Source organism: Myxocyprinus asiaticus, chromosome 8 (assembly GCF_019703515.2).
Source record: "Myxocyprinus asiaticus isolate MX2 ecotype Aquarium Trade chromosome 8, UBuf_Myxa_2, whole genome shotgun sequence".
NCBI lineage: Eukaryota > Metazoa > Chordata > Actinopteri > Cypriniformes > Catostomidae > Myxocyprinus > Myxocyprinus asiaticus.
The window spans coordinates 43,915,033-43,937,760 of NC_059351.1; the positions used below are offsets into that span (position 1 = coordinate 43,915,033).

The 22,728-nt window shown below is 37.1% G+C and overlaps 2 protein-coding genes across 4 annotated transcripts; one reads left to right on the forward strand and one right to left on the reverse strand.

The window, feature by feature from the left end:
• Positions 1-54: 54 nt before the first annotated feature.
• Positions 55-3,325, reverse strand: si:ch211-243a20.4 (uncharacterized). Its single transcript, XM_051704519.1, has 6 exons — positions 3,177-3,325; positions 2,675-2,956; positions 1,509-1,630; positions 798-908; positions 489-578; positions 55-239 (listed from the first exon to the last, which is right to left on the reverse strand). Exons 1-6 carry the CDS (start codon positions 3,238-3,240, stop codon positions 186-188), a joined length of 723 nt encoding a protein of 240 aa, XP_051560479.1. The 5' UTR covers positions 3,241-3,325; the 3' UTR covers positions 55-185.
• Positions 1,656-22,346, forward strand: LOC127444892 (uncharacterized). Of its 3 annotated transcripts, none has more exons than XM_051704514.1 (5): positions 3,328-3,440; positions 11,656-11,781; positions 14,747-14,883; positions 17,330-17,459; positions 21,218-22,346. In XM_051704514.1, exons 1-5 carry the CDS (start codon positions 3,412-3,414, stop codon positions 21,540-21,542), a joined length of 747 nt encoding a protein of 248 aa, XP_051560474.1. In that variant the 5' UTR covers positions 3,328-3,411; the 3' UTR covers positions 21,543-22,346. The 3 variants fall into 3 exon arrangements, with proteins under 3 accessions (XP_051560477.1, XP_051560474.1, XP_051560475.1); XM_051704515.1 differs by having other exon boundaries at positions 21,257-22,346; XM_051704517.1 differs by lacking the exons at positions 3,328-3,440; positions 11,656-11,781 and adding an exon at positions 1,656-2,121 and having other exon boundaries at positions 14,776-14,883.
• Positions 22,347-22,728: the final 382 nt, after the last annotated feature.

The window sequence follows — 22,728 nt, forward strand, 5'->3', positions numbered from 1 at the left end:
TGAAGGGGAATAAAAACAAAAATTAAAAAAACAAAGCCATATATTAATCCAGTATTCATTTGTTTTTATCTTCCTTTATTTCCTGGTCTTGTTTGCTACAAAGGGCCATATTGTGTTATATCATACAAAAACATCTTTATTTTTATTTGACACTAATAGAAAAGTACATTTATGCAGACAAATATTCAAAAGTTTTCATAGACAGTATCAAATACTTCATCTTCTTGAGCTTTCCAGTACTGAAAGAGAGCAAAGTGTTAGGAACTGGTGTAAAAAGTCTATATTCATTTATATTCATTGACTATATTTCTATATTTACTTGTTCAATACTTGTGCAATGGAAATCAAAATAATGTAACTAGCTATATATTGATATTTCAATAACTATGTGGAGTTTTTGCTTTTGGAATAATTCTAGTGCATCTAGGAATGTACATACAAGTCCTGTGTAGTGGGATAATGCACTATTTTCCTCCAATTATACCAACCTTTTTTCCTGATTTCTGGTTGTTTTCCATTTGCCTCATTGTTTCTGGATTCAGTATATCATAAATGGAGCCTGGTCTGTGTTGTAGTGCCTGGGGATGGTGAGGATATAAGATGATGCATTTATAATGTGGGACAATTTAGAATATTTTGTGACATTTAAAAGTCATAATATAAATAAACAGGTTAAATCATTGTTGGGTTATTGTCAAAATATGGCAGTGTTTAATATCTATCTGTCTATCCATCCGTCCATCTGAATATATTACAAATTTGACCTAGGAAAAAAGACTTAAAAATTGTCATCTTACTGTGTAGAGTGATGCAGACGCTGCATCTTCTTCCACCCCCACATCATCTTCACTCTCCTCTGGTCTCTTCTCCACAACTTTATTTCTTTCCTCTCCAGAGAGAGGCTGTTCCTAAAAGTAAGGCAAAAATAGAGATGAAACTAACACTGCCACACTGGTTTACTGGGTAGTGCGGTAAACTGGCTGCCTAGATACTGTACTGTAAGACCCAAGTACAACAGCTCTGGGATTCACTAAGGCCTTGTTGTGTAATAAGAAGCAATAAGAGAGAGGCGCAGTGTTTATTTAATATTTGTCACAAGCTCAATGGGAATGCTGCGAAATGCCTATTTCTGCAAGCTACCATGCTGTTTCTGTTCATAGCTGCACCATCATGCATTCAAAGTAACTCTGGGCAGTCCATATGAAGCAACCTGAGGTTAAATGTCTTGCATAAAAACAAAATCTTGAAAGGCCATGGATGATCGATTGAAATCAGCAAAGATCTTTAACCCCTAATTGCTAGATTAATTTCCCTCAGATGTACTGAAATTAATCACTTGAACTTTTCCAGTGTGTTTCATCTGATTTATACAACAAACAAAGAAGGCTACAGCAGGAAATAACATTAAGACATAGGCACATTAAGGTACGCAAATAAGAACAGATTTCATTAATACAGTACATTCAGATCTTCCTAAGAGACTGTGTGAGGTCATACGTATATGTTACCTTGTAGCTCTTCAAAATGTAAAGTGAACCTGGAACACTGAAGAAGAGTAAAATTCCTGAGAAAATCATCAGTATGATGGTGTCGTTTTCCAACACGTCACCTGGCTCTTGATAACCTTTATCTGGGAAACAGAGAATTAGGGGGGAAATTAGAGAAAAGTTGTTCCTGGCATAATTTTTGCAGACTCTTTCTTTTGCATTTTTGACACAACACGTCACATGACTAAACTCACATGTGATTTCCTGTCTTTTTTTTTTTTTTTCTCTCTTTTTACCAATCAATAATTACGCTGGCAAGATTTCTGATTTACAAGACCAAGATTTCTTACACTAACTCCTCCTAAATCTTTCAAGCCACATCCACCAAACTAGGCACAGACCTTCATACTGTTCTGACTAAGTGTGCTATATCTTTTCTAACTGAGCGGAATTAATTTTTTCTCACATTCACACCAATCCATTTCCGTTTGAAAATTCCAATTTGGTTTCCAAACATTTCAGTTTCCTTTCCATTTTCAGTTACCTGACTGCATTGTTGGTCTGACCAATTAATTGTAAATTATGGAGAATGGAGCAACTAGCGAAATTTCAGTGAAGACAGCACCTTACAAATGTGAGTTAAATGCTTTACCATCACCACCAGCTGGGTGAATATGTACATTATTTGAGATATAATTGTTGAACTGAGGATGGTTCACATGTTAAAGCTAGCAGCAACATGTCGCATGTGTTTGAAATGTCACTTTCATCAGTTGTTAAATGGCGAATGCTTTGGTGTAGTAAAAAACTGTTAAGTGTTCCATTTGGGACAGTACACGTTTTAAGCGGAGGACAAGATCTGATTTCTGATGTCTGTGTAAGTCTCTAGAATGTTCTGTGGTAAATTAAAACTGAATCTCTGTTAGATTTGCTGCATTTATCTAGGTGCCTCATGGCTATAAAATCTGTGTTCACAAACACTAAGTTGTCTCTTTCTCCTTAGACTCAGCAATGCTGTATGGATCTCCGTAAAACTTAATAAAGCTCTCATTAACCTAGGTCTCATCAAACTCTGACTAACCTACAACAATTTCCATTTAAATGTTTTAGCTGTATCTGAGAGTTCAGTCACCAGTGCTTTTTATAAAGGCAAATAAAATGTAAGAATCAGTAATCTGCAGACTCACCCATCACAAGAACCACCCAGTGTACTTCCTGAGTTGCATAACGAAAGTAGTAATCGCCAGAACAGGAGCTGTTGTGCATTTTGATACGTGCCACCACCGATTTAGTAACTTCCGAAAGTGTCCTTTCAAGCTCCATTTTCCAAACAGTCTCCTTGCTCTGAGTCTTGCAGCATTCAAGATTACCCTCTGTGTGATTCGCTGGTATGGTCACTGACAGGTTAAAGTCAAGAGTTTCTCCGGCTAATGCCACTCTGGTTCTGTTCGGCATAGAGATCTTTGTGCCTGGAGGAGAGAACTGCTGTTATTGAACCATATGTGGCCTCCTGATATCTGGATGACATATGTGGTTTCTAATTATGCCCAAAAAGGTGTGAGTGGGCAATTCGGGCATAAATGAATATTAAAATGAAATAAAACTGATACATAGTCACTGAGGACACACACACACACACACACACACACATACACAAACTTCCGTAATTGCATGTAAATTCAGTAATACCTTCAGTTTCTCGCCAAAAGCACAAAATAAAGATCCAACACAGGACAGGTTTCACCAAATTCATCCTTATGTGTAAATCTCCAGTTTCCTTTCATTTGAAATGAAGTGATCCACCTTTCTCTTGGTGTTGTTTCACCAACAGATTTCCTTATACAACACACCATTAACAGTGGAGCATTTATCGGTAAAGAGCTGATGTCTCTCCAAAGAAGACAGGAAGTTAAGACATATTTGGATGTTCACAAGACATTCACAGCATGACATGTAAGCGTATCAGTATCTCATGCAATCCTCAAAAAACCCCAGTTTCTCTCTCACTCCAAAATCTCACTTCCTTAATTCTGTCCTTTTATGGAAGGAATACACTGCTGTTTTTTAACCACATGGTATATTGAAAATATTGCATCTTTGCACTGTGGGACAGGATAAATTGCTATAACCATATGAAAGCATGGGTCCGGGCATGCATACATCATGTAAAAAAAGTGAAACACTTTACAGCAACGTCCCCTTTGTAAAGGGTGTATAAAAGGGTTCATTAGTGATCAATAAGTCATTTAGAAATGCATAATAAATCATTGATATGCAGTTATAACAACATGAATAAAAAGAGGGACTTTCATGCAATACTTGCCAAATAAAACTTATGCTATGAACAAAAAAACATATGTTATAAACTTGATGTTATAAATGCTTAATAAATACACTTATTCATACTTCTATTAATCAAAAACAAAAAATGCCTTAATTCATGATTTATGTTACAATGCAGCAAAAATAGACTACAATGAAATAATGTAATTTTGCGAAAGTCCACTTCGTGTTTATATTAACCATTGTAATGTATGTGATGATTTACTGTTTTCACTTTCCTTGTCATTTTGATGTCAAAAGAACAGTGCTACTACAAGTTGTGTCACAACTTACCTTGCCCTACTCACCAAAGTCCACTGCAAAAACACTTTTCAGGTCTTCATACTCACTCACAGCCAGGGCCGCAGCTAATGAGGTGAAAGGTGGTAACGATTCTAGGGGCCCACATGTCAAGGGGGGCACACAACAAATTTGTAACTGTATCTTTTTTTTATACGAAAGAGGCCCAGACCAATATACACTCAAGGGGCCCAGAATTCCTTGCTACGGCCCTGTTCACAGCATATAACATGTAATGGTAAAACTTTACAAAAGGTTCCATTTGTTAACATTAGTTAATGCATTAGGTATCTTGAACAAACAAGTAACAATATATTTTGTACAGCTTTTGTTAATCTATGTTAACGTTAGTTAAACTAATTTTCATTGTAAGTTCATGTTAGTTCATAGTGTATTAACTAATGTTAATAAATGCAACTTTTGATTTTAAAAATGTATTAGTAAATGTTGAAATTAAAATAAATTAATATTTATAAATGCAGTAAAATTATTGTTCGTTGTTAGTTGATGTTAACTAATGTAAACAAATGGAACCTTATTGTAAAGTGTTACCCATGCAATAAATCCTGATGGCCATTAAACAATACAGAACTTTATGTTCATAGTGTTGGCAACTTCATAATTTCTTTACATGTATCCACTTTACATTAAGGTACATTTCAATTTGTTACTATGTTGAATAAGTGTTTAACATGTGAGAAAAACTGATCACTATTGCCAAATATTTCATGAAAGTCTCCATTTCTATTCATGTTGTTATAACCACATATTAATGATTCATAATGCATTTGTAAATGGCTTATTAGTCATTAATGAACCACTTTATAAACCCTTAACAAAGGGAACATATATGTAAAGTGTTAGCAACAATTTAAATGAAACATAGAAGATCTGGATTGTTGACAAGTTATCTTAGAGTGACAAAAGAACAGTCATAAATTGTGAGACAGACAACCTAATCTCTTTTTTCTTCAGGTTTTCAACACTAGAGTATAGAGTGCAGTTAGATTGCAATTTCTTTGCAGAATGTGTGCAAACCCATTTGACGTCTTTGAAAATGGTTAAAGACTATTGTCAGATGTTTTATAGAGTCTACTGCACTTTGACCACCAGGTGGAAGCATAAGAGTGCATTTTTTAGAGAGTCTGGCTTACAAGGCCAAATTAAATCTTTCATGTCTCACAGGCAAATAAGGATGAGTTCCAAAACAAAAAATGGCAAAACAATCAAAAATGAATTACGTAATCATTGCATCACAGGACTGTCACTGTCGTGCACATAATTAGCTGCAGGATCAATGAATTAAAAATAGCAGTAGAGAATCTTTTCAAATACATTTTCCTACAATCAGTATAAAGCTGGTAAACATCACATAAAAAAAAAAAAAAAACCTCTGATAGACTATGGATAAGAGACAGAATAAGAAGTCTATACGTTCTTTGTGTATGAAAAGAGATCCAAAAAAATCCAAAAACCAAAGTCACACAAGCAGAACAGACTTCAACATCAATACGGATTGCACATGCTTTCACATTTTCAAAATAGTTGAATACTCGAGCTCCATTTGTATGACCTGACAGCACTAAAGGGAAAAGAAAGACAGACAGATAGATACACTGAGAACTTCAGAGAGAGAGAGAGAGAGAGAGAGAGTGAGAGAGAGAGAGAGTGAGAGAGAGAGCAATAGGAGAAGAGAACAGAAAGAAATTCACTTAGTGGTGACAAATTGCCTGGTTTAATGAAAAACAGGTGCATGTGTGCCTTGTGACTGCTGCCTCAGAGTTTAAGAAAAGGAATAATCACATACATGCACACAGCCAGGCAAAACTGACCTCACATACCACAAAAACAGACCAGGGTGAGAAAGAGAGAGAGAGAAAAAGAGAGAGAAGCACAACAACAATAACATCTGGACACCAGGGAATAAAAGATATTTCCTGTCTTATAATCTTCTTCTTTTCGCTCTTAAGTAATTCTCAAAGTCATAATCAATGCAGATTTATAGGCATGACAGTAAGGGACTATAATTTTGCCAAAGCATTTGAAAGCTTGCATAGTACAGATAGAAACATTTTGTTTCACTTTTTGATATCCTCTGAGCATTTTTATTCAAGTTGCCATTTTAATTCACACATTTAATGTGACAACCCACATACAGTATGAGATTCACTCACTGTAACCATGGAAATAATATGGAGAGGAGTGAAGACCAGGGATGATGAATTATGAATATAGTGTTTTGAGCTGAAAGAGAAATCTGAACTGAAATGCACATCTACATTGTTGCTCAGCTATGTTAGAGTCTTTTGATTGAATAACAGAAATCATGTGAAACTGATTTATGAGTCTGACTCAACTCTTCTGTTGTCAGTTGTTAGAGAGAGAGAGAGAGAGAGAGAGAGAGAGAGAGAGAGAGAGAGAGAGAGAGAGAGAAAGAGAGAGAATGAGAGAAGGATCAAGAGAGTCGATGGGTTTACTGAACCTAGGTATAGTTTGGAAACAAAATTGTCCCCAGCAGAAAGTTAAATCTGATGCAGTGATTTCAGACCATGAATAATGCAAAGAAAACAAGTTCATATTCATTTTGAAACAACACAATACTAATGTTTTAACTTCGGAAGAGTTCAGAAATCAATATTTGGTGGAATAACCCTGATTTTCACAGCTTTCATATGTCTTGGCATGCTCTCTACCAGCCTTTCACATTGCTGTTGAAAGAATTTATGCCACTCCTGGCACAAAAATTCAAACAGCTCGGCTTTGTTTGATGGTTTGGGGCCATCCATCTTCCTCTTGATCACATTCCAGAGGTTTTCAATGGGGTTCAGGTCTGGAGATTGGGCTGGCCATGACAGGGTCTTGATCCGGTGGTCCTCCATCCACACCTTGATTGACCTGGCTGTGTGCTATGGAGCACTGTCCTGCTGGAAAAACCAATCCTCAGAGTTGGGGAACATTTTCAGAGCAGAAGGAAGCAAGTTTTCTTCCAGGATAACCTTGTACGTTGTCAGCTATCTCAGAGCAGTTCACGTTAGAAGCTGCCAGGTTCAGGTCAGTAGGACTTTGGGTTTGGGTTTGTAATTTATGAAAAAATATATAGGCCTTCCGAACTTGTTTCACTCACACGCTAGGAGTTAGGGGCCGTTCACACAAAAGTGTTTTTGTTTCTGCTCTGTTTTTTCATTGTTTTCCTATGTAAATGCACTGGACGAACATCCTTGTCTGCTGGACCGTGTCTCTGTAATTCTTCAGTGTGTCACGCAGTGACTGGCACATTTTTAGACACTGTTTCAAGTTAATAAGAACTTCAGGTTTCACAAATGCATGTCGAGACACCAGCGTTCTGTTTCATTCATTGTGCTGCGTCTAGACTGTTTTTAGCGAAGGTGCCACAAAGATTTAACGTACTGAAACAGTTCAGGTTGCAAAGAGGTGACTGTTACGATGTTTAAAATTATTCCTGATTGTTCTGCACCAAGCAAAATTTCAGCGCTTGATAAACGGCAATGTTTTTTTCTCTTTCTGCTCTAGTGTGCTGAGGGGCCTTGTGTGTTACTGTTATGAATGTTGCCTACGACGCTTACAAAAATACAGCCTTTTGCAACATGGTGAACAATACAGTGCAGCGTCAGGAAAATAATACTATTGTATACAACAAATCCTCAAAGTAATAATAATAATACTGTATCATGTTATAGTGACAAACTGGACAACAATAATAATTGATGGGTTATAATATTAAAAAATACTAAATACTATAACTAAATTCCAAAATGTTACTGCTGACAAACGCTACTGGAGCACCTTCTTTTGGTTGTGTTACATCATAAACACAGCTTTTTTAAGGAGCTGTATCAAGTTAAATGTACAGTAGTTTGAAACAAACACATCTCGAGAACCCTACATTTGGAATTGCGCTCAGTCCAGTTTTGAAAGCAATAAATCTTCGTCATCTGCTTTTGGCAAGTGTGTTTTGTTGCATGTACAGCTGGAGTTGCGCTTACTGCACCCTGCTGATTGGATACTTCAAGCTTGAATTGCTCTGATAGTAGGGATATTTATTTTTCCGGTCCAGGGGGTATAATTAATTGCGTTCATTTTTCTAACACGTTTTTTGTTTTGTTTTTTCATTTAATTGTGGTTGTCATGTATTCCCTGTTGTTGCTTAGACTTTTATGTTGAAATTCTTGTTTAGTTCCTCATTCCTGTTAGTTTTGTAGTCCTTTTGTAGTTTCATTTTATGATTGTTTTTTCCCTGATTGGTTCCCCAGGTGTTCCTCGTTCCCTTGTTTGCCCCTGTGTATTTAAGCCCTTGTTTTCCCTGTTTTCTTTGTCAGTCTTCACATGTGTTGTCATGTTCTGTGCCTAGTTTCCCGTGTTTTGTTTTATTCTGAGTACTTTGTTTATCTTTTGTTCCATTAAAGCTGCATTAAGGTCCTCATTCCTCACCTGCCTCGTCACAGAATAACTGACCAAAAATGGATCTAGTGGCTGTCTGAATTCTGCTCCTTAAGCAAGGGGACCGTCCAGTTGAAGATCACATCCGTGAGTTTTTAGAGCTAGCGAATTTAGTGCACTATCCAGACCGCTCTCTGGACCAGTCTGAATAGTGCACTCAAGAAATAATGCCTCCGGCTGATCCTCACTGGACTCTCTACGAATATGTGGAGAAGGCTCTGGAGCTTTGCGGTTCCCTTTACACAGTGGTTTATGGCGTGAAACCCGGGCCAAAACCTGCATCTTCAGCTCCCTTGTCCAAGCCTTCCCCGGCTCCTTGCTCCAAGCCTTCCACGACTCCTTGCTCCACGCCATGTCACAGCCACGTCTGCCACGGCCAACGAGCCCACGCCTGCCACGGCCAATGAGCTGGAAGTCTCATCTGTCCCAGAGCCAGAGTTGCCAGCCTCGTCCGTCCCAGAGCCAACGTTGCCAGCCTCGTCCATCCCAGAGCCAGCGTTTCCAACTTCGGCCATCTGGAGGAGGAGGAGGAGAAGAAAGGCTTCTGTTCCCAAGTCTCTGCCAGTGTTCACAACCACAGAGGTCGTTCCCGAGTCTCTTCCCATGTTCGCGACCACGGAGGTCGTTTCCCATCATCCAGGACTCTTTGTCTCGAGCCTCCCATGGCTCCGCCTTCCACGACTTCACCCCTCGAGCCTACCATGGCTTCGCCTTCCTTGGCTTCACCCCTCGATCTTCCCATGGCTCTGCCTTTCATGGCTTCACCCCTCGAGCCTCTCCTGGCTCCACCTGCCTTCGTCGAGCCTCTCCTGGCTCCGCCCACAGAGTCTTCCATGGCTCCGCCCACGGAGTCTTCCATGGCTCCACCCGCTCCCCCACAGACTATTCCTCCAGTGGCTCTGCCCGCTCCCCCAGAGACTATTCCTTCAGAGCTCCGCCCGCTCCCCCAGAGACTATTCCTCCAGCAGCTCCTCCAGTGGTTCCGTCCGCCTTACCAGTGACTCCTCCTACAGCAGCTCCGCCGCCTGACCCTGTCTCAGCCCTGCAGCTACCTCCCAGGCCTCCTGACACTGTCTCAGCCCTGCGGCCACCTCCCAGACCTCCTGACCCTGTCTCGGCCCTGCAGCCACCTACCAGGACTCCTGACCCAGTCCCCAGCTTGAGGTCATTTCCTTGGTCTCCTGGCCGTCTGCCTGATCTGCTCTGGTCTCCTTGGTCTCCTGGTCATCCGCCTGATCTGCTCTGGTCTTCTTGGTCTCCTGGCCATCCACCTGATCTGCTCTGGTCTCCTTGGTCTACTGGCCATCCACCTGATCTGCTCTGGTCTCCTTGGTCTCCTGGCCGTCCGCCTGATCTGCTCTGGTCTCCTTGGACTCCTGGCCGCCCACCTGATCTGCTCTGGTCTCCTTGGTCTCCTGGCCATCTGCCAGATCTGCTCTGGTCTCCTTGGTTCTCACTCCCACCGGCTTGGTCCTCTGAGCCTGCAGCCTCACCCTGGCTCTCCATCCCTCCGGCTCCACCTTGGTCTCAAGCCTCCCTGACTTTGCCTTGTTCCTCTACTCCCCTTGTGCCCCTTTGAACTGCCTGTTTGCCCCTTGTGCCCCCCTGAACTACCTGTTTTCCCCCTTCCCCCCACACCTCATGGACAATTATTTTTTTGTTGTGTGTAGCATCTGGAATCCACTCCTTAAAGGGGTCTCTGTCATGTATTCCCTATAGTTGCTTAGACTTATGTTGAAGTTCTTGTTTAGTTCCTCATTCCTGTTAGTTTTGTAGTCCTTTTGTAGTTAATTTTATGATTGGTTTTCCCTCATTGGTTCCCCAGGTGTTCCTCGTTCCCTTGTTTACCCCAGTGTATTTAAGCTCTTGTTTTCCCTGTTTTCTTTGTCAGTTTTCACATGTGTTGTCATGTTCTGTTCCTTGTTTCCCGTGTTTTGTTTCATTTTATTCTGAGTACTTTGTTTATCTTTTGTTCCATTTTAAAGCTGCATTTAGATCCTCATTCCTCGCCTGCCTCGTCACAATAGTGCATTCACGTCATGTCGGAATTACTGTAATTACGAGATGGCAACTGACAGATTCTACTCTGAGCTGTTTATGTCCTCAGAGCTCTTAAGTTATTGGTTTATATGGCAACACTTATTCCGCCACAATCTATGTTGTTGATAACAGCAAAATGTTTAGCTTGATATTAATTAACCTCTGTATTCTTGCAAAATGTTTAGGAACAAAGAAAGCACTCCAGGCAACAGTGGCGTAATAAAATGGCATATGAAACAGAAAATATGTGTTCACTGCCTTCAACTGTTGAGGCCGCTGCCATATTGGTTCTTTTTACTTGACGCCACAACTGTCAAGTCATAGCGTTCATAGACGTGAATGCTTTTTAAAGTCGTAATCTCGTATTTACGGTAATTCCGACATGGCGTGCCATAAACGCACCATTACACTGAATTAACATGTTAAATCAACAGCCCTAGTAAATATATACATACTGTACGTTTAACTTAGCATATACTGTAGATACATACAATTAAAAAGATTCACTCTAAGCTAAATGTTTTATAGTTTGGTTTAGAGTTAATCTATAGAATTTATAGCATTTAATGTATATAATTACTTTTATATAAAAAATAATAGAAGTCTACGGTATTCCTGATTTAGATGGACAAGTTATCATGTGTCTGTGTGTCAGTATAAAAGAAGAGATGCCAAAATTAAAGAGGGAGAAAAATAGTAACTAAATCTAAAGAAAAGGTCCACATCTGGACAAAGCTGGAGTTGGACAGTGTGATGGTTTGGGAGTGAGAGAGAAGAGCAAGACAACAGAGGGGGGAAGATAGAGAAAGAAAGGAAAAAAGAGAAAAGGGGAAAAAAGAAAAGAGGCAGAGAGAGAAGAGTTTGTGAAAATAAAAAAGGAACATAGAAGGGCGGGGTACGAATAAGATAAAGGATTGAGAGAGAGAGAGAGAGAGAGAGAGAGAGAGAGGTGCATTTAGAGAGCAGCATCGTAAGTATTTTGGAGGGCAGACACAAGACAAGTTCAAGTGCACAGTCTTCTCCTTATCTCATTCTCTGTTCTGTTCAGAAAGAGGACAGAAAAACAAGCAGACAGGACAGAGACATTAAAGCAGTGGACGCAAGGACAAGAAAAGAGAAAGGAAGCATACTTTCAAAAATTAATCTCAGATGAACTGCCACATTTCATAGAAAAGTAAGTCATTACTTTAAAAATTCATTGTAATTTAACACTTAAATTTAGCCATTTATTTTAATAAGCTCATTTTATAACATTTTACCGATGGCGTCCTGATTTAAAACACACAGATGTTTTGCTCAAGTGGTGTGTGTGTCCTATAGTTTTACTACCCTGTTATTTCCCCACTCTCTGTTGGATCCATCCTTCACGTTTTCTTCAGTAGCAGTACCCCACTGGTTTGTGTAGAACTCAAGCATCAAAAATACCTTTTTTCAACAAGCCTAAACTCTAGCAATAAGCCCAAATGTTGTGCTAGTGGATCTATTTATGTCTGTTGTAAGAGTTAAAAATATTACCTTGATTGTTACTGAAGTAGCATGCAAGTCCCTTCTCTAAAAATTTGAAAGAAAACTTTTAACATAATTAGTTGCGTTTAAGTAACGGTAGCCTATTTGTTGAAGACTGCTGCACTGTAAAATAAATAAATAAATCCTGTTAAATTACAGTCAAAATCTGGCCTCACTAATTGCTAGAAATTCACCAAAAAAATCAAGTGAACTTTTTTTTGTTCTTTTTTTTTTTTTTTTTGCATTATGTGATGTCATTTTGGTTCCGGTACATTTTACAGTTCACTACCCTGTATATCCTTAAATAATATTATATTAATATACCAAGCTACAACAGATTCTGTTTTGTACTTAAAATGTACAGTTAACCACAACGATAACACAGGTGGTAGAGCAAAAGGCCTCATGATGACTTAAAGGAATATTCTGGGTTTAATACAAGTTGAACTCAATCGACAGCACTTGTGGCATAATGTTGATTACCACAAAAATGTATTTTGACTTGTCCCTCCTTTTCTTTAAAAAAACCCAAAAAATCTTACAATGGAAGTGAATGGGAGCCAAATTTTGAATGTTATTATATATACATTTCAAAAGTATAGCGACAAGACATAAATAATATGCATGCAAACATGATTTTAGTGTGATAAAATCACTTACTAGCTTTTTCAGTGTGAAGTTATAGCCAATTTTACAACTTCATTGCCATGACGATGTTATGCCAACAAACCCTAAAATGACAGTAAAAATGACGATTTAAACAATTTTACAGCTCAAATAATACATGAGTTTTAACAGAAGAAAAGTGCTGTTATAAAATTATGAACTTCATTTTTCTGCCTTTAAACCCTCCAAAAATTTGCCCCATTCACTTCCATTGTAAGTGCCTCGCTGTAACCTAGAGTTTTGCTTTTTTAAAAGAAAAGGAGTGATGAGTCGAAATTAAGTTTTGTGGTAATCAATATTATGCCACAGATGCTGCTGAATGAGCTTAACTTGTATTGAACACAAAAATATTGCTTTAAATTTAATCAATAACCGCCCTTTCAAGACCAATGGCCAATATATATACTTAGACACTGCACAGTGTTACTTACACAAACAACATCAGGGTAACACTAAACTAATGCAATATAATACTAAAATAAAGCAATAAACTTTAACTAAACAACATAAAATGTAACAATGTATGTAACATTTTATGTTGTTTTGTTAACGTTTTTTGAATTATTTCAGTATTTTGGTATATTTATTTATTTACTTATTTGAAAAGGGACCATGTACAATTTTTAACATAAATGTTTCCATTTCATGCATTGTACCGGATTTAGCCAAAACCTAATTTTCATCCGAAGTATGAGTTTAGTGTTACCCTGCTGTTGTTTTATTTTATTATTGCTATTATTTCGTATTTTTATATCAGTTATGTACATTGAGGTGCTTATAAAAACTGCATAATACATAACTGATATAAAATAAGATACCTGTACATAAATAAAATATAATGATATGGGTCATGCAGGGACTTGCAATGTCCAATTATTGTTTTTTACCATAATTTTAACAATAGTTTACTGTTAAAGTTTATGTTTTGTCTTGTTAAATGTAACATACATTTTCACTGTTAAATGTAAATCATAATTTTTACTTCTTTTTGCAATATTTTATCATAAAATTACGTTGTAACATTTTTACATTCTTTTTCCATTTTAAATTCCTTTTCTAATTACAAAAATTACAGTGTGGGACAATGTAGCTTAGACAATGAACTACAAGACAGGTTTTACGGTTTTCTTCTACTGTGGAATTGGTAAAAACAGATAGGAGCTCTGATCAAACATGAACCCTCTGACATTAATGTTCTTCAGCATGTGTGGATCTACTTTAAACCTCAATATGGAGCCATTTTGAGAAATGCCTCTTCACAGACTCACTCACAAAGTCAATTATCGTGATCTCCAAGTTTAATATTATGTAAAACTCTCTCCCCCCAAACCGCTTCAACGCACTGTCTCGCTCTTTTCCAATTTCTCTGCGCTGCTTTCTTGCAGCATTTCTCTGTAATTTGAATTTCGTTTTAGTCCAGTGGTCATGTTCTAACAGTTTTTCCTTTTTCATACGAGTCTTACCTCAGGTAATTCTCTATGACTCAGACATTGACCCTTGTGGCTCTGGCACAAAGGAGATTTTCTTTCAAATAAACTAATTGAGTTTGCTCTCAGTAAGGCCAGTCACAAGACAATTAACCCGTCGTCCTCTGTTTTCCTGAATGAACGCAGTTATTTTCTGATTTGACCTTCTGTAAGTGAATGAAAATACCCAACACTGCAAGATTGTTCCAGGGAAATTAAGACTATGAGGTGAATTTTTAAAAGGAAATATACTGTAGAGACGAGTGTAGATGAACCTGGGTTGTAGGTTGTGGGTCTGTTTGCACTCATTTAAATTTTCCAGGGTAACTTCGGCCCAAGAACACTTTTGGCTGTTTGTCCTGGGGAAAAAACAAAGTGCACTCCCCTGTGCCAAAAATATTGGCAGGGTAAATGTTTAAAAATCTTTCCCTACATTGGGAGTGTTTTCAGATTGTTCAACATTTTGATATACCTCTCTGCCTCTCTCTATGCATACCTCAGCCACTTCTTCACAATGACTGTCCCCACAGCAATGAAGATACTGATGGTACCACTGGTGGTTGTAGCATTATTGCCTCTATCATGTCTTGGGATCAGCAACGAAGTGGATTACGGGAACTGGAACTACAGAGAGGGAGGTAAAACAATTTAACAATATATTTAAAGAAATATTAAACAAAATATACCGATGGTAATATAGTGCCGTAATGCAACAACACCTTCAAAAATGTTTACATGTACAGTATGTAATATATACAGTATTTTACCAAAAAGGCCTACTTCATGAAGTTTTTTGTTTGTTTTTTCTATGCAAAAACAACACCAAAGTGCTCAATTCTGAAGTATAAATAGCATGCAATTGTATGTAATTAGCTTCAACGCATTTCACACGATGCAGCACAAGTTGAAGTTGCTCAAAAGCCATTTGTTCATTGTAGTTAAATATCCACTTCATCCAGCGCTCTGTTTGTTCTACAGTATCCCGATAGGGTGCAACAGGGCTAAAGGCCCCCAGGGTAAAATGCACATTTGATTTGATTTTCTCCCAAAACACTAAATAGCAACAAAAACTACCATAGCACTTTCTAAAACACCTTTTTGTCACAATACACTGCAAAATGTTCCTGATCCATGAGATCATTGCATGTATTGTCACAATTATCACATTTATTTTGAGACAAAATACTTATTTGTCAGATGCTCTAGTAGTCCAAGGCACTCAGGGTAGGGTATAAATTTAAAAAGCCTTTATTAAGTCATGGCTATTAGTTGAAACATACCACAAACCGATGCATTTAAATTAACAAGAAATTGTGCATCCTGAAGTGGTTATTTTTGAATAAGCAGTATCTTAATTTGTAAAAAAAATAAATAAAAAAATCTTGTTTTCTCAAAGTATTTGCATAAATGGACAAATTTTGCCTGTAACCATTACCCCGGTATCTACACTATATCATTAAACCCCCCCACTGGGGTCCGTTTAGCCCAAGTGTGTGGTAAAATGGCCCCTCGCCACCTTTTTTTTAAAAACTGAATTTTTATCAAAACATCCATCAGTTATTTTTTATTTTCACACAAATTATGTTGCTCCATCAATATTCAATAAAAAGAAATGTATTTGTTCACTTTTGATACACTTTGTGACCAGAAAAAAGGGCATTTTTCTTAAGGTGTGCCTTTAGCCCTGTTGTACACTAATTGATGAGGACATCATACTAAAAGTATTAGACATCCACTTGTTATGTGTCAAACAACTCTACATCTACCCCAGGGGCGTAACCCCCTCATAATCAAAACAAGCAAGTACAACTCCCCAATATTTATACCATGATTAGGGGTGTGCAGCGAAGCCATTATCTGTATTTGTATCTGCATCTGTTCATATGACAAAATTATCAGTATCTGTCTTAAACAGGAAGTGCATCAAAACTAAATGAAATGCCCATTTTTAAGTGTTACTCTTACATTTATAGTTTCTATTAATAAAATATGCCTTGTATATGCCTTTTCATAATAATAGCCTAATAATAATAATAATAATAATGATTATTATACAATTATTATTTAATAAAATATTATTTTATTCTTTTTATTTCTTACCAGATTAAGCTGAGTTTGTAGGCTACATTAACTGTGGAATATGTTGTGGTTTCTCCTGGTATTTCAGATATTAATATCTGCATGAAACAGAATTTTCGTTTGTCTGTGCATATTTAACAAAATTATTCTGGATGCAAGAGGTGTCAAACAAAATGTGAAATGTCAAGCACACATTTTGCAGTGAATAATAAATACAAATTCAAACATTTAAAGAAATTCTAATAAAATCAATATAGCCTACAAACAGGAGAAAGTCCTGTAAGTCTATCAGGAATTTTTATGATAGGACACAATTATTTAGATAAATAATAATAATAGTAATAATAATAATAATAATAATAATAATAATAATAATAATAATAATGCTAAATTTATATAGCGCCTTACCAGAGTTAAAAAACACTTAACATTTTAAAATTTAGCACAGTTTAAAGAAGAAGTAAAAGAAGAAGAAAAAAGACAGAGCAAGTTTCAGTTTCTTCATTTTACATAAGGAGGAATATTCCTGATAGATGAATACTCTATAGAACATTTAAACCTTTATGAAGCATTTTAAGTTTTTTTTTTTCTCGGAATAACCAGTTAATTACCTTAATCGCTGATATGGATATAAATGTGGTCAGCTTTAAGAGATGGCTAGATGAGCTCCGACATGAAATCACTTGAGGTCAGGAATTTAACATTGTGCTCAGGTTTAGGCTATAAATAAATATATGAGAATCACGTGTGAATCATGTGATACATTAACACAGACATTTCAAGAAGTGGAAAGTGCACATGATGCAGTATCTTAGTTAATGTTACACTTGACAAGCTCCAGATATGCACAATTAACAGAGACCACAAACAGAGTTAAGACCGCACCCATCTGATCTGAAATCACACCGTGCGCATCTGAAATCACCCCCCATTTGTGAAAGCCAAATCTACGCCCTTGATCTACCTTATTAGTTACTAACCTCATTGTCTTTGCCCTCACGACAGCGGAGAATGTGAACGTGGCTAACATACGCAGTGTGACTCGAATACTGGATGCCTGGGGCAAACGCATATTCAAAGATATCAAGACTCTCTTACACTCACAACCCAGTGCCCTTCTACCAGACTACTCCAGGTAACACACTGCACTGTATTACCTGACACTCCCAAAGGCTTTGATCTACAGTGCTTTCAATGATTGGTGTTAACTGACCACAAGGGCCAAAATATTTGTAATTTACATGTCTTATTCTAACATTTATCTTGTTGAGCAGCAATATTTTTTTCTCTTCTCTTTGCACTACATTTTTTTTGTCTCTCAAACTTTTACTTTACAGTTTCTTGCATCTGAAGGTTGATCTCTCTGGCCATTTTTTTTTTTTTTTTTTTGTAGAAACTTGGATATAAAAAAAAATGCAATCTCAAACCCCTTTGGGTGTTTTGTTCTCTTGAAGTCTGCAGTTTACCATACTTACTCTCTCAGCCCTGATGGGGTTGTTCTCATAAAACTAATTCTAAACTTCATACATTGACACGGCACTCAGGAGAGTGTGCTAACTGAAAGAGAGCAAGGCGTGTTAAATGGAATAATGAAACCATGCATTGATGTAATAGATTCAGATTTCTCTGGTGGTAGATATTTTATCAACTGCCCAGTTTTATACTTAGAGTGATTTATCATGTAGCAATATATCCTGTTGAGAAAGCATCCAACTGACTGAATAATAAGGATGCAGAATGATCTATCATCAAATAAGACAATATGAATACCATGTCACATTTTTATGACATCGCATCACATTTATGTTCCCTGCTGACACTTTCTAAATAAATCGATTTACAATAAAGTGCACAAATCATGTAAGTTGGGGTGCATTAAAATCCTATTATATACAGTTTATTGAAAATTCCATTGTGCAAACACATACTAAGTTAGTTACAGAAGGACACATCTTTACCCCATCAGTTTTGTCAGTTCACACATACAGTGAGTGAGGCAGTTCCCACAGCACTACAAATCTTGTGACATGATGTGTGATGAGTTTCAGATGCTAATTTCCACCCACAGATGAAGTAATTTGGATGAGTGGCCTCACTTTTTCAACAAATGAAAAATAAAGTCCTGATGCTCTTGCAAAAGGCTTGCTAGACATTGCCATATGCCCATCGTTCTTTTAAAGCTGAAATTATATTTTTGAGAGAAACACATTGCATTGTGCGCAATAATAACTAAGCAAGCAAATTCTAATTGTATGCTGAAGAAAATGTTTACTATCATCCAAAGTTTTCATGTATACAGAATATTTACACACTGTACTAAGCACAGTGTGCATACTGCATGAGGTCCTTTCAGTTGTATATGAAAAGTATTCGAATTTTCTGAGGTAGAAATGTGTTAAGTAGCTTGAAGGAATGTATAGCAGATGCTGGGAAGGAAAGAGTTGCAGTAGTCAAGCTGTGAAAAAATGAGCAGCTGAGTGGAGTAAGTTGTCAAGAAAGGGCTTTATTTTCCTGTTGTTGTTGATCATGAAGCATCAGGATTGGGCAGTTGTCATAATGTAGTAAAAAGGACTCGTTTTAACCCACCTGAAGGCAAGAACTGTGTGACCTTTTGAGATTTTGTGATGGAGGTCTTGCTTAGGAGGAAGAGAATGTCATATTAAACAATGTCCTGTAAATGTATATTTTTTGACTTGCTGAAACCAAATTCTAGTATGCTAAAATGTGGATGAAACCTTCTTATTCTGATCAAAAACGTAAAATATTTACACACCGCACAGATAGACTCTTCAAAATAAAGGTTCCAATTGGAACCAAAATGGGGTTTTACAGCCTCATGCCATATAGGAGAATGATGCCATTTTAACATAAATGACTTTTTATATTACATGATTGTGGTGACATTTTTGTGAAATGCTATTTCGAGGTTCATTATATTACATGTATTGTGGCAGCACCGAGGTAAAATGTCCACTAGGCGGAGCTAAAAGCAAGTAAAATTTTCTCCCAAATGGATAAGATTTTTAAAGGTGCACCAGAGCCCTTCTAGGGGTGCCTTCAAGCGTAGCCTAAAATAGCATAATGCGGCGCTCCCATAGACATTCTATGGGCGGTACACTGGCGAGGAGACAAGAGGCCGTTCTTTTTGAATGGATGTCTGTGGAGCAGATGCTTCAGTGTGCTGAATAAACTGCTTTTGTGAGGAAACAGCTCATGACTTAATGAATCTACTGCCTTTCCACTAATCTTCAACATGTTTTACACAAAACAATCCTCTTGGAATTAACTATGTGTGGAGTTTATTAAGATAAACTGATGTTTTATAAGACAAGTCACAGACGATTTTGCAACAGGTAGGTGTCAATTTACGGCTCTCCCCATTCATTTGTACAGTATCCGCAAAGGGTGAATTACTGTCGTAACACGCTAGTTGACCATTCTCTCCTATGATAGTACCATGGAGGTTGTTATCCCAGTAAAAAAAAAAAAAAGAATCTCCGGGTGCACTCAGTAATTTTTTTAATTATGTCGAAGTGGCTTACATTGGCTTACACTGACACCTAGTGGCATGGATGCTGCATCATTCAAACACAGTAGTTTTCAGTTACCAGTGTCATTGTAGAAATTCACTATGCACAGTAAACCAGGATTAATTTAATCCATTAATGAAAGTGTGACTTTCACTTTCAGAGATTAAGCGAGTAGTATTCAGCTGGTCATGTGATCCTAACATGGGTACTTCCATGTAGACGCCCCCACCCCATGTAAAATAAAAGAGCTTTTATAAGGTTACTAATATGACTGAACTCTTCATTTCATGTAAGTGGTCATGATTTCATACATATATTTCAATATTACTATTAATTTCTTTAAAAGTAAAACTTTTTAAATGAGTGAAAAAATTACTGAGTGCACCTTTAAGGTTAATGCTCCATTGAGTTTTACATCGACAAAACCAACCTCCCTAACCTAAACCTTAAACCTAAACATAACCAATAAGCAAAACGCTATTGCTGAAGCAACCAAATCATTTTGTGGTGCATTTGTCCACTCACATGCTCTTCAGGATTCATATTTCGGTCATATGCATAGCAAGTACAAGGCTCTATCAGTTGAGTTATTGCACAACTTGATCATGTTCGAACAAGCTTGTAAATGTAGTTGGTTATGTAATCCAAATGTTAAAATGTTTCACCGTACAAGTCATGTGCTACAGTAAAAGTGTTTTGATGTTATAAGATAGGATTGTGTGAGGAACAGGGCACAAAGTAAGTGTTTATGAACTTATAACATGCCGTTTCATGCTTTGTGTGAAAGTGAATAAAAGTTATTGTTGTTGTAGCACCTCTAGTGTTTATTTCACCAGGACACTTATGTGGTAAGGACAATGAAGCATGTAAAAATGATTAAGAAAAAACGTAGGTATAGTTACAAGATTCTATGAGATCAGGTTGTGGCATTTTCTAGGTTAAAAAAAACATCTGTGTACTTCAACCATTCCAGAAACCAATATTCTGATCTGAAGGACCTTTATTGCCAACACATGAACCCAATACAGCAAAAAACCTTAGTAGAAGAAGGATCTTATTTTCAATAGTCTAAAATTAACACTCTCACTTTTCGAGGCCTCACTTGGTACATTGATTTTTGTTTTTTCCAATGTTAAGTGCATGGGCTGTGTGGCCTTATATGAAATCATATTTTCAGCTTGGTGCTAAGTATTGATTTTTAATTTTTATTTTTATTGCTGTTCAATTATGCAAAACCCTTATAGATGAAATTAAGAAAAAAGTTTTTGCACCCTTTTTGTCTCAGACAGATTTCGCACGCACACACTCTCTCACATCCCAGTCTCCTCTCTCACACTCTGTCTCACACACTTGTTCTCCATAGGGTTCGCCCTCTCTCTGAATCCCTAAATGATCTCTTCAGAGAAGTCTCCCACTTACAGAGGCGTATCACAGACCTTAACAATCGCCTAGCAACCCTAGAACCCTTCCTCCGTCATCATGGTTACCGTGAGGAAGGAGAGGATGGAGAGGAAAGCAAGGAGCTGCCTCCACTGAGTATGAGAGCGATGGGACCAAGCCAAGCCAAGTATCCACGGCGGTACAGGGTTCGAGTGGTCCGTCCTGTGAACCGGGTGGTACGCACTAGGCGAGTAAGAGTGTTCAATAATGAGAATGGAAAGGTCAAAACGAGTGAGAGTGAGAGGTAGAGAGATAGAAGGTGAGGAGAGCATAAAAGTTGTTTATCAATAGAAAGGAGAGAGAGAGAGAGAAGGATCTGCAAATATAATAACCAAATATGTTGTTTATACTGTTTCATGGATACTGTTCTGGAAATAACTTTTATACTACAGATTAAATAAACTGTAATTCACATATCAGACATACTAGCAGTGATACTTGAGTACCTGGACAAAACAAGCTATGAAAAAAACAAAAACAAAAAAAAGTTTATGTACGGCAGAGGAATTATTTTGGATTAATCTGTTAAACATATTCAGGGGTATTCTGTTACATTTTGGTGAAACCTCCTGGTTCTTCCATTTTCTCACAAAATGTGTTTTCCTTGTGAACTGTAATGTTAACTATTAATAATAAACACTGACAAATCTAACATTCAGTCAAGTAAGAAAAACATTAGAAAACAGGATTGTTTCAAACTGACTGTCAGCTCTGAAGAAAATTATGGTGTTGACAAAATAGCTATGCTTGAAAATCACCTGTGTTGACATACAGAAGCCATTTTATTTTTCTGGTGTTGCTCACTACTAACTGAACCTACCTAAAATGAGGGAAATTATATTAAAAAAAAATAAAATAAAAAAAATATAAAACAAAACATGTGGGTGACAAATGGTTGTGACAGAAAATCAGATAAATCAGGGTCAGATATTGCTCTGTAATTACCACACATCCGGGGATTTAGACAATCAGACTGCTCATCCGGGTTCTCCTGCTTCTCGGATCACTGTGCGATCTCTGCAAGTAAGCTAATAAAATTATTTAAACTCAAATCAATGTTTCATTTGAATTTATTTATTTATTTGGCAAGTAGTCTTGTAATAGGCTGAATATTGAGGAGTCAGACGGTCATTTTCACAAAATAAACACCAACAGAACTCCGACGCAAACAGGAGGTTCATTCCAGCTGTTCAGCGATTTCTTTCTTCTCAAAATACATAATTTCAACCCAAATCAATATTTTATATCCATGTATTTATTTATTTGGTTAGTAGCCATGTAATAAGCAGGATAATATAAATGTATGTACAAAATAAATGTGCGATAACAACTGACTGACTGTAAATTAAATTATCCCTTACATATATATAAATACTGTATATATATATATATATATATATATATATATATATATATATATATATATATATATAT